This window comes from Cordyceps javanica, chromosome 1 (assembly GCF_051103115.1).
Source record: "Cordyceps javanica chromosome 1, complete sequence".
NCBI classification, from domain to species: Eukaryota; Fungi; Ascomycota; class Sordariomycetes; order Hypocreales; family Cordycipitaceae; genus Cordyceps; species Cordyceps javanica.
In genome coordinates, this window is record NC_139295.1 from 2,532,537 (window position 1) to 2,549,463 (window position 16,927).

The following is a 16,927-nucleotide window of genomic DNA, read 5'->3' on the forward strand; positions in this document are numbered from 1 at the left end:
TCGAATTGAAAGGAAGCTGCGCTCTCTTCGCTAAGCCAATCTAGTGGCAGGTATCACTGAATCTGCACATCACCCCCAAAGCCGCATGGTATATCCACAAATCAAGACATATATCCCTACAAAAGTGTGATTCTGCTTGTTTTATAATTTCCAAGAGACTTCCAGCTATCGACCTCGTCAATTTCTGCGACACCGTCTCTTGTGTATGCTCCGGTTTTGCCCGCGATTGGTGACACCAGCAAGAACCACACGGAGAAATGTCCAGGTGCAAGGTTCGAGAACCTGCAAAATAGCGCTAAACAATGGAATTCGACTTCGTCTTCGATTTCCAAATCCGGTACCGCGCTTCCAAGCTTTTTTCCTTCTTCGTTGAGCAATTCATATTTGACATATCTCTCATCATCGGCGGGGACTTTTCGCACTCGGAGGCGGTTAAGAAAACCAAGGATAACTAGAGTACCATTTTTGACGTTCCCAAACGGCGTAGCCTGATTTGTTAGACTAGTGTCAAAGCTTTCAATCTCGATGAGGGGAACAAAGTCGTCATCGAGGTAATATTTTGAGATCGGCCAATTGACCATGCCAACCTGTGATCTCCATGACCAAGATGGACGGCTGTTTTTTGCATCTTTCCTTTTCTCAAGCCCACAACGTCGCCAAGACAACCCGATTTCTATATTTTGTAGCCATATACCGGCTAGGTATGGAGATTGAAGATGCTGATGGAAAAGAGCGGCTACGGCAGAAATGGCGGGCAGCTTATCAGAGGCAAATGTCAACTCACGAAGTGAATATGACATGGTGAGGATTTCGTGGTACCATACATAAACAATTTCCAGACTCGATAGAGCCGATATTTTAGTGGGTAGGCTTGGTAGCGTGTCGGAGTTTCGATCCCAGTGTAAGATGTTGTCCTGAGATATGAAACCTGCTCGGCATTCCCATACTAGGCCGGAAGATGTGTAATGTAGGATGCGTCGAGATAATGCTTGCTCCTGGAAAGTCCAGGCTCGGGTAGTCAATGGTGTTCCCTGAATGGCATCTGGGTTGGAGAATGTTGCCACTGGTGAAAATAGTCGTAGCTTGCTCTTAAATCCGTTGTCGAGAACAGTAGGTATGTCTACTTTGAACCCAACACCGTCCTCGAGGGTCAGCAGGGTATGCTTTCTCCCATCGTTGAAACATCCTTCCGTTGACGCCTTGCTAATGTCGACCGATATAGTAAGCCATGCTTTTTGGTATATCATTGCCATTTTGGCAACTTCGTTATCCATATCCTTGGAGCAGTCTTGCACGATGCATAAAGCATCAATCCATAGATACCTCATACCTAGCTTCGTGCAGATCCGAACTGCATCTTTGAGTGTAGCCGGGAGCTTCGCATAAGGTATCTGGTTCATATGACGTCTCACGTTGTCCTTGGTCGTTGTATATGACTCGCCTGAACTGTAACCCCAGCAGTAGCTTAAGGCAATGTAACTTGGGCATCGACTTATTTCGGGAAGCTCAACTAGCTTGATAATAACACCGTCAGGACCAGAACCGTATGCGGAATGCAGGTCGATCAATCTTTTAGGCTGGGCAGAGTTTTCTGACTTGAATAATGACTGAGAACACTGAGGATGGTATTTCAAACAATTGTTGATCCAACTTCGAGCTGTGGCAAAGGATTTCTTCGAGCTAGTCGTTGTGACATGGTTGATGGGAAGAACTCCAAATGCTATAGCGGGATCTAATAAATGAAGTCAAAGGCCGAACACAAATTTCAAGGTGAATGAATCAATAAAGAGAGAGAAAGAGAAATTTCCGCGTTGATACTGAGCTGTGAAAATTTTCCTACCTTTTGTAATGGTGTTGACTGCAAAAAAATCATGTTTGAAGATGGCTGGCTTGTAATCCTCGAACAGTATCTCGACTACAGCCCCAAATGAAGAGACCGCAGTGTCAGCACAATATCTCTTGAGCTTCAATCGAACGGCACATCCATCAGCAGAATATTTTCCATTGTGAAGTCCTGCAGCCTGCTCAGTACGATGCGTCAAGTGCTGGCATAGCGAGCATCGTTTAGCGCTTTCTCGCAGAGTCGAACCGACAGTCAAATGCTTAAAGCCTCGCGAGCTTGCGAGAGCTTGAATGTTTATAGAACCGCAGATGCTGCAAATACCTTTCGGTGACGGCCCATACTCAGCCTTGTCATGGTCAAGATGCAGGTTAATCATGTTGTGGGATTTGGTTTAGGTGGCCACAGTAGCCTTTGGTGACGTCGCTTATCAGCTACGCTCCCAACGAGCGCGGCTGCGAGCGCACTATTGCCCAATCCAAAGTAACAGAAGAGGAGGCCAAAGGTAAGCGAATGATATAAAGGGTCAATGATGTGGTGTGTGCAGCCAGTTTTCATGGTGGTACAGATAGCATGGACCAGGCAGACATTGGCAGGGAAAACAAATTCAAATTTCCACGGTAGGGGAAAGTTGCCGCCTTGCAGTGAAGGGTAACTGAACGAATTACCACAGCAGGTCGTCACATGACACGTTCGTCCTTGAGACAACAACTATATTCTGCTACTGGTCACTACTAATCCTACCTTTCTTCTCCTGCCTTTCGAAACCTGCAGTCCATTTCCACGTCGCTAAAATTTTTACTCGGATCATGAGTGACTGTGGCAAGTGGAATTTAACAGCCGCCCTACCATTTCAACCAGTTGTGATCCGCAGCCGGAGCGGTGACCTGAACATTGTTTCTGAGCATTTGCTGCTTTGATCTAGGCGTTCAAAATATGGGACCATGAGGCACAGCGAGTAGACAAGTATACTGTAAGATTGACGTCTCTATCTAGCCCAGTCGAATTCATGCCACTTCCATGTCACGTTGACAAGTTCGCGCAATATGGCCAACCTACTTGCACGCGCCACATCGCCGATCTTTTGTCTTATCCCTTACCTTTCGACCTCGCTTGCACTTAGTCGGTCAATGTAGTCGTCTCTCTCGATATAAGCTACAAAAATATATCAGCGCTCATTAGAACTATAATTAATATATAACGACTTTATTAATTATTATACATTTTAATATAGCATTATATAATACCTACTCCCCGAAAGATGCTACTAATACCTTACTATAGCCTAAATCCTTATTACTACTCTCCATTTCAGATAGACTATAAGAGGTTAGTAGGCTAGGCATATTAGTGGTCGGCGGCCGTTGAGGCGATTACGATAGGCGTTTCTTAGTGCGAAGTATAGAGTTTAGGCGAGGGGGCGTCATCTTTACTCTATCGTAGGTAATTTTCTAGCGTTTGCGTAACCTGGCCGTTTTCTCCCTGATATTATTACCTAGAGATAGGCTCTTAGCATAGCCACTCTCAAAACTACTTATGGATTCTAGTTGTTATACGTGTTTCTGGGGATAGCGATTGCACTTGGATACCAACTTTCTGGAGACTCTACGTATATGCACAGGGACAAAGACGTTGATCAGTTTTGTGATCCGGAAGATCTCGTGTCAGGATAAGCGGTGCCGGTTGAGCACCGGATATGCGAATGGAGGAGTGGTATGTTGTTGGGCGGGTAGTGTGATGGTTGCTCTGAATGCTCGCGGGCTGGATGTAATGAGAACTTTATGAGCGTGAAGTGAAGCAATAAATAACCATAGGCGCAGATCTCCGGACGCAATATCGTAAAAGAACATGTGGCAGATTTACATCGCTGGCCATGGCCGCCGGCGCAACGTTGTGCGTCAGCTACCAGGCCCGCAGAATATCAGAAGAAGGTGGTGGACTAGACGTCACTCTCTATTTCAATCATAGAACCTGCCTTTAAATATTCCATTCTAAATAAGAAACTCGTCCTACTGGCCAGTACTTATGAGCCCGCGCATAACAGTGTGAACGAGCTCCTGTATAGTTGGGCAAACGAGCGCCTTCCTGATTTTCTAGTTTCGTCTGTCCAAGTCTGTGAGAGCATTTGACGCCATGTCGGCAGAAGACACGGCATCAGACGCCACAGGCCACTCTAGAATAGGGATTGGACAAAAAAAATAAGTCGGGTAGTAGCCTTGCTGGGTACTAGCGAGGAGGACACCCGAACCATTGGCTTGCGTCTTATTTTTTTTTTTAATAAACTCAGCCATAAAGCTAAGATAGTGGGCCTAATACCGTTGAGACCTGGAGATCCAAAGTTGCACGCTTTTCGCCGAGCTGCCTGTGGTGTTTTGCTTGTTGCAATTTGCCGAGACGCCACCTCAATTCACCGATGCAGTGGATTTCCACAGCGTGGCTGACCAACGAGTAAACACCTCTGATACTATGGGAGGAAAGGCAGCACTAGATTTTTGGACCTAGAACGTCAAATTTCAAGACGTTGAACGCTAATGGTAGCATCTCACTTGGTGGGACGCTGGCAATACCTCATAAGCCTTCTATTGCGAATGGACCTCCTCACCAGCTACGCCACCTCTCAGCTGTATCATTAAGTTAAAAAAACCTCGACAATGACCTATATGGTTGGAAGCATCGAATAGAATGCTGATTGGGATTCTGATATAGTCTGATTTATTTGTAAGCGCTGTTTTACACCTGCGCTGCCGTGGCTGGCGGAGTGGGCGCTAATGTACACGGCAAATAACTACTGGGTGCGAGGATAGTAGAGAGGAAAGGAATCATTCCACTGAGTAAAAAATGCAATTAAAAAAATCTATTTCAGAAACTTTTACATGATTTTGAGCATGATGCAATCTTCAATCAACTTGCTTGGTAACATCACGAGCGACAAAGCACAAGGGTTGCTACAGCACGAATACCCGGCTCCCTTCTTGAAGCGCCGCGGTAATGCTTTGTAAGATCTTGACAAGCAATGACTTGTTTGAGGCTATACCGGGTCAATGGTGATAAAAATTGAACCCGGTCCACGGCACTGCAGCAAATATATTTTCGCTTACCATTTATCGGATTTGCGAACGCGCTCTAAAATCCGTGTCGCTCGGCTTTGGCAAATCAAGACGACCTTTATAGCGCCGTGACCAATCAAAGCAGGTTCCGTTCCGAGAGAATGAGGATGCAAGTCAACATCCCTTTAGGGTAAAAAGAAGAAAGAAGCGTGCGGGACTCTGAGCTTCAAGATCGATGCCAGTTTTTCCCCATGTCTCCATGGGACTGCGCGTGAGAGAATGAGAGGATTATAAGGACTCTGGTGCAATGAAGTGTCTCGAGCTAGAGCGGCGACGAAATGACCGGCGCTTGGGAGAAAAAGACCGAGAAGAGTAAGCCGTGATTGCAAATCTGGGGCCGTTGGACTAGGAGTTGCTTCCAACAAGGTCCGCCACCAGTCCCTCCTTCACCCCGCCATCGGCGCGCCGAGTGGGATGCCAATGCGGCACGGCAATGCGAAAGAGCGGGGTGCTGTACGACGATTTGATATACTAGCTAATAACTTACTTTCCAAGTACCGAGTATAAAGCTGTCAGCCGTGCCGTCTTCAATGGTGCAACGGTGGCTGAGTTTCAATTACATTATCCCAATTCGCAAGACGGCATCTCGAGCCTCCATCCATTGCTAGTACATAGATGCCTGCTATTGGCAATCTAATCAGTACAGATTATTTTTCTTAAATCCATCGAAAAAAAAATAGTCCATTCTTACAGCAATACCCCTCCTCCACCTCCTCCTGCTTTTTAAAAAAAAAACCGAAGCCAACCGCCATGACGTCCAGCAACGTGGTGCCTCTCGTCATCGGAGGCAAAGACGTCTTGACGAGCGAGACGTTTGACGTGGTCAGCCCGGCCACCGGCAAGCTGCTGCACAAGTCGTCGAGCGCCGACGTGGCCGAGGCCGTCGCCGCCGTCGACGCCGCGGCGGCGGCCTTCCCGGCATGGAGCCGCTCGCACGTCGACGAGCGCCGCGCCGTGCTGCTCCACGCCAGCGACATCATCAAGGCCCGCGGCGACGAGCTCAAGACGGCCATGCAGGACGAGACGGCCAGCGACCCGGCCTGGGCCGACATCAACCTCAGGATCGCGACCGAGAACATTGTGCACGCCGCCTCGCACCTCGTCAACCTCGAGGGGCGGATGCCCGCCGTCGCGGATCCGGGCCGCGAGGCCGTCATCATCAGAGAGCCCTACGGTGTCATTTTCTCAATTGCCCCCTGGTAAGTATAGAAGCACACACTCATCACACCGATTGGCTGGTTTTCTTTTTTCTTCTTCTTCCGTTTTTCTCACTTTTCCCCGTTTCAGGAACGCGCCGCTTCCTCTCGGCATCCGCGCCATCGTCTGGGCCATTGCGGCCGGCAACACCGTCGTGCTCAAGGGCTCGGAGCTGAGCCCGCGCACGCTGCGGCTCGTGTGCTCGGTCCTGTGGGAGGCCGGGCTGCCGCCGGGCGTCCTCAACTTCATCACCAGCGCGCCGTCGCGCGCCGCGGCCGTGACGACGGCCGTCATCGCGCACCCGCGCGTGCGCAAGGTCAACTTCACCGGCAGCACGACCGTCGGGCGCATCATTGCCCGGACGGCCGGCGAGCACCTCAAGCCCGTCCTGCTCGAGCTCGGCGGCAAGGCGCCGTCGATCGTGCTCGAGGACGCGGACCTGGCCGTCGCGGCGCGGCACTGCGCGCTCGGCGCGTTCCTGCACGCCGGCCAGATCTGCATGAGCACCGAGCGCATCCTCGTGCACGCCAGCGTCCGGGACGCCTTTGCGGAGCAGCTCGTCGCCGCGGCCGCGGCCCTGTACGGGGCTGCCGCCAGCGGCGACGCCCGGGAGGGCCAGAAGGCGGCGGCACCCGTGCTGGTGACGTCGGCCGCCGTCGTCAAGAACAAAGCGCTCGTGGCGGATGCGGTCGCCAAGGGCGCCACGGTGCTGTACGGCGACGCCGACGCCGACGCCGAGGAGAACGACGGCGAGCGGCGCATGCGCCCCGTCGTGGTGGCCGACGTCCGCCCGGACATGGACCTGTACAAGACCGAGTCCTTTGGCCCGACCGTGTCGCTCATCAGCTTCCAGGACGAGGCCGACGCCGTGGCCATTGCCAACGACACAGAGTACGGCCTCGTGGCGGCCGTCTTCAGCCGGGACCTGCGCCGCGCGCTGGCCGTCGCCCGCAGGATCGAGACGGGCGCCGTGCACATCAACTCGATGACGGCGCACGACGAGCCCGCCCTGCCGCACGGCGGCACCAAGGACAGCGGCTACGGCCGCTTCGGCGGCGGTTTTGACGAGTGGACCCGGTCCAAGACTATCACGTACGACTCGCAATTGTAAAATTTACATTGATTGAATCAAAGACTGTATTTCAGGAAAGAACCATGTATCGGAAAGAATGAGTTGTCATGTGAGCACTGATACCAACTACAACCGATCCTCGAGTAGAGTCCTTGTGCATCATCGGCAACTTAACCCGTGTTCGTCGGGAATGCTGGCATGTGCTTTCCACGCTTTCCGTCTCTGATCATTTGAACAGCTAGTGACGATGGTGTTGGAAAACACCATGTCTCCATGAGCCTTTTCCAGCCTGCGATCCCGCTGATTTCAGCATCGTTGTGACTTCAATCATTTTGCCTAGTTCACAAAAACGTTGTATTTGTACTCAGTAAAGACTAACATAACACAGATACAGACTTCAACGCGCCCGTCATGGTATATTCAACATGGGTCCATTTCTGCCCTTTGCCACATGTAACGACCTGTACGCCTCGGCACCTAGCCTGTTATGTTTTTCCGCCAACGCCTTGTAATCAAAAAGAAGCCTCCTCATCTGGCTCGACAATGCGACCCAAAATAAGACTCTGAATAATCAACTCATCATGTAATACTCGTACACTAGCACCGGCCTGCCTCGCGAGGGGTGCTTTTTTCTTCTTCTTCGACCTGGCAGCGGCGGGTGGCGCCAACACCGCTTCTGCCGTGCCAGTTGCCTTGTCAATGTATAGCCAAGTAAATGGGTGGCCGCGTTTGGCACCCTCCTCTAACGCGGAGCGGCCCTGGTCGACGGTGGCTACGCGACTTATGAAGGGGCCCAGAGCTTGGCACAGAAAGATGTAAGGCTGCTTCGCCTCGCTCTTGGCTTTCTTGCCATCCATGACGACGAGCACGCTCTGCTCGCGCAGAAGACGAGGTCGCTGGTCGATGGTATCAGCCAACACAGCCGTGTCGGCTGGGTACGGCAGCAGGCCACGGGACCGAAAGGCATTTCCCAAGACTGCTGATGCGCCGGCGCAGAGCAGGTACGGTTGCCAGTCTACCAGTGCGCCTTTTTGGAGACAGGCAATAATCCACTGCTGGGCCAGACACGGCAGTCCGAGAGCCAGTGCCTGCATGTATTTAGCCTTTCTAGAGTGCCCGTCTGCGATGAGTGCAGTGAAGCCACTGTCCAAGCCTCGCTGGGAAAGAACGAGATCCGTGCTGTCTTCGGATGTACCGTCGGTTGAGGTAATGGATGGCAGGGACTGAAACAACTCCTGGAAGCCGTCTTGCAGAACAGTACCGCCGCCCTGAACTATGCGGCTCTCAAGCTTGCCGCGATCTGCTGCTACGGAAATCGCAAACACCATGCCGTCAAATAGGCAGCGTTCATCTCGATATACAGGGTCGAGGTTTTGGCAAATTCTCTGCGCGAACGTTGTGGCCGCGCCGGCGTCCGACGGCGTGCGTGGTTGTCCCGAAGACTGAGGCTCGCCGTGCAAGCGTTTCGACGCGCGGAGGCTCCGTGATGATAGTGTAGGTGCCGGTATCGCCGACTCTTTCTCAATGGCGCGTCGGCGTAGGCTTCTGCTCGGTGTGAAGGATTGGCCGTCTTCCACATCATGATTTTTTGACGCAAGAGATTCCTTAGTCGCGGGTGTAGTCTTGGAAGACGGGTTCGGTGTACGAGATAAAAGACTCAGCGTGGATGCTGCGGTAGAAGTGTCATCACCGCTAAGTTGCATCGGTGTTCTGGGGCTGTGCCTTTTCGACCGGGATCGAGTAGCCATTGGTGTTTGCTCCTCGCTCGAATTGACGGCCTCGCCAATTGACAGGCCATTTCCACAGGCGCCAGACCTTGAAGACTCCATCCCAGTTGAGGTCGCATGGGAGTTTGAAGAGTCCAGCACAAGGTTCCTACGACCTCTTCTTGCTTGCCGTCCATACGTCCTTTTTCTGCTGTTCAGAGGAGGTAGCGATGACGGTTCCCCACTACTAACTGCAGGATGCTCATCATGTAGAATGGGCAGATCTGGCTCGGAAGCAGGCGTTCCTGCTCGATTAGCCTCGTCTACCGGTGTTAGCTGGACTGGGCTTGTCGCCGGGATCATGTCATAATCTGCAACGTCGGTCACATTTTGGTTCTGAGCGCCAGCCTCTGCACCTTGGTCGATGTTTGTTTCAGCCTCATCATCTCCCTCGCCAGGTGTGGCTTTTGTAGATTCCAAGGACTGTGTGTTGGAGCCTCGCAGAGCAGGGTCGGATGATTTTGCTGGGGCTTGCTCGTCTTCGCGGCCGGTAGACTGACTGTTTTGTTCTAGGCGACGTCGCTTTCCTTTTTCTTCTGCACGGTCACTTAGCCTAACAGGCCGCGCGAATGTAATCTTCTCCAGCTCCTCCCCGGCTCGCGCGCGTTTTTTCTCGATCCGCCGCCTTCTTTCTAGCTGCTCGACGGTATCATGGGCTTCGCCATCAAAAGACAGAACCACATCGACAGAATCACTGCTGATCTTGCGTGCCTGCGACTGCTGCATTGGCTCGTAGTGAGCTAGCGGTTGGCGTTCGCTCGATCGTGGGCGAGTGGGAGATTCTGGAATTCTATCCTCCTTGGATACTCTGGCCGTCGTTGGTGTCTCCTCCGTTATTATGCTCATGCGAGGTCCCTTCATGACAGTAGCTGGCACTTCATGTAGACGCGGAGGGCTTGATGACCTGATATCTGTGGGAGAGGAGACATTGGTGCGGTTCTTCAGAGGGGATGTTTCGGCAAACCCCGGGGATATGGAGTTGTACACGTTCGGTGACGGTCTTGAAGATGTCGGGCTATTCTTAACAGCCGAGGTCAACAGCTGCGTCTGTCCGAAGAGCTGTGTGCCGCCAAAAGGGGCTGGAGCTGCACCGACAGCGTCTGCACCGCCTCTAGAGGCAAACGGGTTTTTTGGCAAAGCCGGCGTTTCGGGCGGAGGGAATTTGGCATTCTTGTATGGAGTCTCGGCGTGCATGGAGTTTTGCTGCGTGTCATCCGGTAGTCGCCAGCCGCCTCGAGCGTTCTCGAAGCCGCCATCTTCGGACACCTGTGAGGATTGGCGGGGATAATCAACCAGGCTGCCAAAATTGACCGCGCCAGTGTCGTCGTCTTGCAGCGTTCGGTTGTCGAGGTTTGATGCTTGAGTGTCAACGATATTGGTACCGTGCCCGCTCGACGGCGGGTCGTATCCCTTGTCATAATCGCGGCCGTCGTTGACTTGGGTCGGCGTTTGCTGGGATGCGTCTTTTCGAGGGCCGGCGGATTGGAGCGATGCATGCGCCGACGGGACATCATCACCGCCGTTGCCTATGGCCTGAGTGGCGGGTGGCAAAAAAGTGTCGGGAAGGAGCGTATCTGGCAATTGAGTCTCCGGGCCATCGTCACGATGGTCTACACCCTGCATTAGGCTGGGGTTTATGATGTCTTGTGTCAGTTCCTGTTTGATGGTTCCGGCGCGGGGCTTCGGCTTCGGCTTCGGCGGCGGTGGAGGAGGAGGAAGCGTGAATGATCTCTGAAAGGGCTGTTAGAATCGACTGAAAAAAAAAAAAAAAAAGAGAAACGCCGGGTTTGACCCATACAGATGCGGCGTGGTCGTCGTATTGCGCCAGAGGTAAGCATTCGGGAGCTTGTGAGGGCTTCTCGTTGAGGCGCGCTGGCCTGGAGGGTGCGGGTTGGTGGCCGCGGCTGCGATGGCGGTCGTTATCGGTACATGTCAGGGGGAATCGCGGAACCGAAGAGATGACAGACTGCGACGGTTCAAAAAGACAAAAAAAAGAGCACAGTTAGCTCAAGATGATTGTCGTTTGCCAGCAAGCTTCGAGCCCAGTGTTATTGTAGGCCCAGCGCGTTTTTTGCTGCCTGGCCGGTCACTTGCAGGGGTCCTGCTGCAGGTCAAGATGGGCTCAGCGCTTCCACTTACCGAGGGCACGCCCAGCTCGGCGCATAGGGCTTCCAAGATTAGCTGGCTGTCCTGGGACTCTTCCATACCCTCCAGCGACGCTTTTGTCGTTGGCAGCGAGGCCATCACGGCAGCTTGACCGAGGTCATGGTGTTTTGGGAATGGAAAAAAAAATCTAAATGCCAATTAAACACGGATGTGCCCGCCTGTGGTGCGGTCTGCTAAGTAAGTAGTACCTAGCTCGCTGGTGTACCACCCGAGCCACCGGGCATAGAAGATTACTTCAGTAAATGCGTACAGTATGGTATGGCATCATTCTCCAACATCTCTAGCAGTATCAAACAAGACTGATTCTTTCTTTGTTATTTTTTTTACCAACCTCAAAAACCTACAGTCCAGCCCAATTCTGTAACAACGGACACATCCTTCTTGCCTCCCCTCGTCACTACGCGACAGACAGGTGGGACGCGCCACGCGACACCACTGTACACGGTGTCACGTGCCCCATTACTCTTCTTTTGCCTTTACATCCAACGCAGGTTTGTATTGCGGTTTTTTTCTTTTCGTTTTGTTTCGTTTCTTTTCTTCTCAAACTCCGGCAGCGAAATCTCTTCTGCCTTAATTCGAGTTTATCTACCATGGTGTTTAGCCCAAACTGCAGGATCTCCCACAGCCATGCTACCTGTTGACGAGAATCTCACTAACTTGTGGGAATACTGTTTCTCCAAGTCATAACAATACATTTCGGGACGCGAAAATACTCCTATAAGTCGTTTCAATTTCAAATGACCTTCAGGAGGACAGTCATCACGAGAAGGGCGGCTGATGCACGACTTCTTTTTCACGCTGGATCAGGTGGCACCGTATGATGCAGACCAAGTTGCATGGCGAAAATAACCGGCAACTCTGGTTTTATTGGTCCACCCAGTCCACATCAGCTCGGAGAAAAATGAGCGTTGGCGCATCTCGTTTTACTCACGTATTCCCCGTGAAGAGGAGAATGACAAGTGCAATGATGTAGCATGTTACATACATGACTGCAGTGTAGTTGGCATGACGGGAAATTAGCGACAAATCGAGTCTGCAAAAGTCCACGACTTGCATGTCCTTTCTTCTCTCGATCGTTCTTCAGTTTCCAGCCAAGTCACAATGCCACTGTAGTTTCTGTCATTCATGATTAAAACACAAGCAACTCTACAACAGTGACGCTTTTTTCCGCTTTCAGTATACATTCTGCTACTCAGAGGGAAAAAGACAAGAGAAAAAAATAACGGACATGAGACGAGATGAAAGGAACAATAACTAACATGATATCGTAGGGCGGGTCGGGATATAAACCGCGATTGGCGCGAGTCGATCCCGCGGCCGACTTATTGGCACTGCCTGCTCAGCCTCGTTAGTAGAGAGCCGCCTTGTCCTTGTCCCCTTTCCGCTTGAGTGGAGTTGGCGTTTTTTACTCTGACCACATAATGTGCACGAAATATCGATCTCTAACCACCAAGATGACTGGAGATGAGCTCAAAAGTGTCCTTGAAAATGCCACCCTCACCTGCAAAGACGCAGAAGTAGCTCAGAGCAGGGACGCTGGGCTGCCACTCTTGCCAAGTCAAGACCCAGAAGCAGCTCAAGTTCCACGCCCATTTTCGCTGGAGCTTCCACCGGGGACGGCTTCCGTCAACGAGGTGCGCCAATACATTATCGACACGTTGGTCGTGAAGCACAACACGACGTCTGAATACGCGCGGAGCGTCGCCCTCAGATGGCACCTGGGCAGGGGCTTCTTCCTTCACAACATCCCGTTGGCAAGATTCTCAGAAATATTCGGCAATGATGTCGGTCCGCATTTGGCGATCAATGTAATGGGGGCAAAGCAGAGACAGGCATCGCAAAAGTCAGACAAGATGTGGGCAGCGTGGGCTGACACGGTAGCGGCAAGGAATGCGAAAGGTATGTCGGATTGTAGATATACTTTCCCCGTCATGAAATTTGCTAACCAAAATCACAGTTATCTGCATCACCGGTCTTTTTGCTTCTTTCGTGGTATACTACACGACCGTTTCCGGTACATCTTCTGTGCACCTTATTCCGCCAAGGCAAAGCTAACACATATACATCAGCCCACCTCGCGTTTCTCAATCTTGCTATATTCCAAGTCTGGCTAGCCTTGTTTCTGCCAGCAGACTTTCGAATAAGATGGTTAGTCGTGCCAGCAGCACTCTTTGTTCTTTCTGTGTGGCTGGCGCAGAGACCAGAGTACAGTATTCGTTCACCCAGATGAGGTCCATGCTCGGTATTGCTGAAATGTATACGAAATGTAGTTGATCTATAAAAACCCTATTCATAATCCACCTCTAACGCCTGGAGCTTGTGTGCGCTCCTTCCGTGATGCCTTATGTGCACTGTCCCTTATATACCGTATGTATGAAGAGTGAAATTTAGATGTATTTGCAGTCGACACCGCCAGCACTGGCACTGCAGCTGGTGTGAGGCTCGCCGTCAATGGTGACCTCCATGATCTGCGATCCCTGGGGCGAAACCTTGCCGTTGGCGCCCTCGGCGTACGCGTCGGTAAACTGCATCTCGCCAAAGTCGGCAAAGGCGACGGGCTGGTTGCCGCTGCTAAAGTCCTCGACGATCCACTCGGCGTCCGTCAGGCACAGCGACTCGGGTATGTCGGTGAAGGTGTGGGCGGCGGAGCGGCCGGTGGTCAGGTTCTCGATGGTCGAGTTGCCGCCGTGCAGGCCGTGCGCGTACACGCTGAGGCGGAGCTCGTCGCCGGCGCTCACGGTCAGGCCGTCGTACGTGTAGCTGGGCTCGGGGTACCACTCGTACCAGGCCTCGATGTGGCCGTCGCCGAAGACGGCAAAGCCCGTCTGCAGCAGGCCGGTGCGGCACCGGCTGCCGTCGATGCCGACCCAGCCCGCCGCGCCCGCCTGGGCGTCCTGCCCGCTCACGTCGGGCACCGTCACGGTGCCGGTGACGTGCGTCCAGCCCTGGCCCTCCTGCACGGCACCGCCCCAGTTGGAGTCGCCGCCGGCACGCTTCGAGGTATCCTTGTTCAGGGGCCGGGACTGGAAACGCGACAGACTGTCGGCACTCGCTACAGTGGCAGCGGCGATGGCGAGAGCGAGGGAGTATTTCATGTTGACGAGCTCGTATGAACGATTATGAGGCTGTCCAGGTGTGGCAAAGTAAATTGAGGCTTGGATGAGGAGTACTTGATTGCAGAATTAAAATTGAATGCGCCGCAGTCTTATATACGTTGACTGCCAAAGCATTGAAGATTCATACACAAAACATGTAAGTCGGTCGGATAGAACAGCCGAGGCTCATCCACGCACACGTCTCAGCTACTACGCACGTCGCCGCGTAACCGAATCATGTCGTATCGGACCGCGGCCGAAAGGTCGCCTCTGCAAAAGTCTGTTTCCCAACAGGGAAATAGATAGCCACCTCTTGGTTTGATGCCACCAGACCCTGTCTGATCGGCGCGGATCCCGCCAACAGACCTGCCTAGCTTAGCGATGTCCCGTAATAGTTCAGACGTGGAGGCTGACACCAAACCCACAACTTGCCCATTCGGCCAAGCGCAAACCGGCAGGTGTCGGCTTGCCCGTGACCTCCTTTCATCTTCTGCTTCCGCCGTTTTTCTCCAGAATTGATACAGAGGTGTCGCCGCGGGGGCTGGATGATGGGTTCCGTCTGGGAGGAATCTGTCATCCGGCTTCCGAATCCCGACCATGCCTGCACAGTGGTGTGAGATGCTCCGTCACCTTCTGGATATGGAAGGTAGCTATTCACAGTTTTCCTCGACCTCGTAATCTATATGATGTTTTGCCTTGTCGTGTTGCTGACAGAGGCCCTGTATTCTATATGATACTCTCGCCTTTTTCGCATTGCCAGCAGGATCCTTATGTCGACTCTACCTCGCCTTTATGTCATGTTTTAGCACCGGCTGGCCCCTCGTTCTCTGCGCCGTAGCATACCCAATTCAGCCTGTTCGGCGTTGCCGACACGCGCAAAGGTAACTGGTGCTTGCCTCGCGAAGCCTTTGCGCTTCCTTCTGAGATGGAAATCGGTATCGGACAACAGATCAACAAGCCGTTGTCGATTGCATAACTAACTTTCAGCAGATAGTATCTAGAAAGCTAAGTAAAAATGTGAATGCATTCCTACACTTATCTTGAGGGTGAACCATTGTAGTCTCTATAAGCCAGCCAGGACATTTTCAAGGCTTCGTACCCGCGAAGAGAGCTTAGCTCAAATCAGTACACAGAATCTTTCGAATCCATAGTCTTGCTTTCCATTTCCTTGATATTTCCGCTCTTATTTATATACTATATGGAGGCCACACCCCTCCTCTCGCCACACGTTGCCCCCTCTTACAAGTCTTACACCCGTTCTCGAAGCATAGCCGGCCATGTTACCGCAGTAAATCCGGCTTAATACACAGCACCTTGGTTGAATAAATGCTTCTGCGGCGCATTCGTGAGTGTTTTGACAAGCGTTTTCGCGATGATATCTGGTAGCTTATCTACTACTGTGGCATATTCAAAGATTCAACGAAGGAGGAAGCGACCATTTGTCGCTGACTTTTGGCCAATTTCACCACTTCCAAATTGACTAGAAAGATGCTGAAATATTCTCAGGATCGTTCAGAAGTGTGCTTTGGAGCTGAAACGGCGACTGATGAGGTGGGATTGATCTGCGACACCAAGAAGACTTGCCCCAATGCGCTGAAAGATGCGGTGGCAAGGAAGAAGTCAATGTTGCTGATGATTTAGAACTGCAGGCATAGACATCACTTATTTTCCACCGAGCATCTTCTGGAGCTCTTACTTAGAAGAGCGACCAAAAGCATGTCTCTTGCGATCAGCAGTTGACGCCACTACAGGATGCTGCTCGGGACCGCAACATTGTCATCGTCGACCAGCTTCTTGGGAGCTAATGCGAACGGTCTAGCAATGAAAGGCGGCGGCAGACCGCATTGAGGGCAGCGGCGGAGTCAGATCGCATAGGTACCAGTAAGTGGCGAGGCTGGTGACCCTGGAGGATTTTCTAATAGTCGCAAAATCTCTGGCAGACTAGCTACAAGATGAATAGTAACACTACCTGGGCTTATTAAATAGTACTCGTGAGCTGTCCATAACATTTCTCGCGTTCTTCTGTATCTTCATCGCGATTCTCTTGGTGGTAGAACAAGTCGGTGTTGGTGGATGTAATAAGTTCAGAGGATTAGTAAAGTGTAAAATAACAATGCTCGTTCAACAAACGCAGAGCTCAGACTAATTGCTTGACGATACACTAGTTTTTTTTGCTAGTTCGGATGGTAGTCGCTTCCATCGTTCTAGTTCGGGAATCACAAGAGGTCGTTCTATCGTGACGAGGCACTTTGATCATATCATAGACTCAAGCAAAGGGGCCTGTTGGGTCGATGGAGCGAATAGACCCGAAACCTGGAAGCTCGAGGCTATGACTCGAGGGTGATGGTAGATTCTGGGAATCGAGCACTTCTGATATAAGAGGGCGCAAAGCGTAATGGTCATAAGTAGCGGGTAGTGTTTAACGGCGTGACGCCTTGTCTGATCGGGTATCGCCGCCAATTGCAAGGCGGAAGCAGTGCCACCGAGATTGCTGCTTCAGTGCATGATACATGTGTATATGTCGAGTGCAAGGCGACAAAGAATCCTTGCCGGGTCCACTTGATCAAGAGACTGTCAAGGATACCAGTAGGAGTAAGCAGCTTCTGCTAGTCTTGCGGGGATCATGGCTTGCGTCGCGCGGCTGAACAAGTTCAGCTGAGCCCCAGCTTATTTTAAATTGGCTG

The 16,927-nt window shown here is 51.9% G+C and overlaps 4 protein-coding genes across 4 annotated transcripts; 2 read left to right on the forward strand and 2 right to left on the reverse strand.

The window, feature by feature from the left end:
• Positions 1–5,697: 5,697 nt before the first annotated feature.
• Positions 5,698–7,255, forward strand: V2A60_000763 (aldehyde dehydrogenase; the record flags this gene model as incomplete). The annotated part of the gene is made up of 2 exons (XM_083252130.1): positions 5,698–6,146; positions 6,235–7,255. The coding sequence occupies 2 exons, from the start codon at positions 5,698–5,700 to the stop codon at positions 7,253–7,255; spliced, it is 1,470 nt and encodes a 489-aa protein (XP_083108256.1).
• Positions 7,256–7,728: 473 nt separating this feature from the next.
• Positions 7,729–11,226, reverse strand: V2A60_000764 (chromatin-binding protein RAD9; the record flags this gene model as incomplete). Its single annotated transcript, XM_083252131.1, has 3 exons — positions 7,729–10,713; positions 10,781–10,948; positions 11,122–11,226. The coding sequence occupies 3 exons, from the start codon at positions 11,224–11,226 to the stop codon at positions 7,729–7,731; spliced, it is 3,258 nt and encodes a 1,085-aa protein (XP_083108257.1).
• Positions 11,227–12,602: 1,376 nt separating this feature from the next.
• On the forward strand, positions 12,603–13,203 carry V2A60_000765 (uncharacterized protein; the record flags this gene model as incomplete). Its single annotated transcript, XM_083252132.1, has 2 exons — positions 12,603–13,047; positions 13,106–13,203. 2 exons carry the CDS (start codon positions 12,603–12,605, stop codon positions 13,201–13,203), a joined length of 543 nt encoding a protein of 180 aa, XP_083108258.1.
• Positions 13,204–13,535: 332 nt separating this feature from the next.
• On the reverse strand, positions 13,536–14,243 carry V2A60_000766 (A4/G1 family peptidase; the record flags this gene model as incomplete). The annotated part of the gene is made up of 1 exon (XM_083252133.1): positions 13,536–14,243. One exon carries the CDS (start codon positions 14,241–14,243, stop codon positions 13,536–13,538), a length of 708 nt encoding a protein of 235 aa, XP_083108259.1.
• Between the last annotated feature and the right edge of the window lie 2,684 nt (positions 14,244–16,927).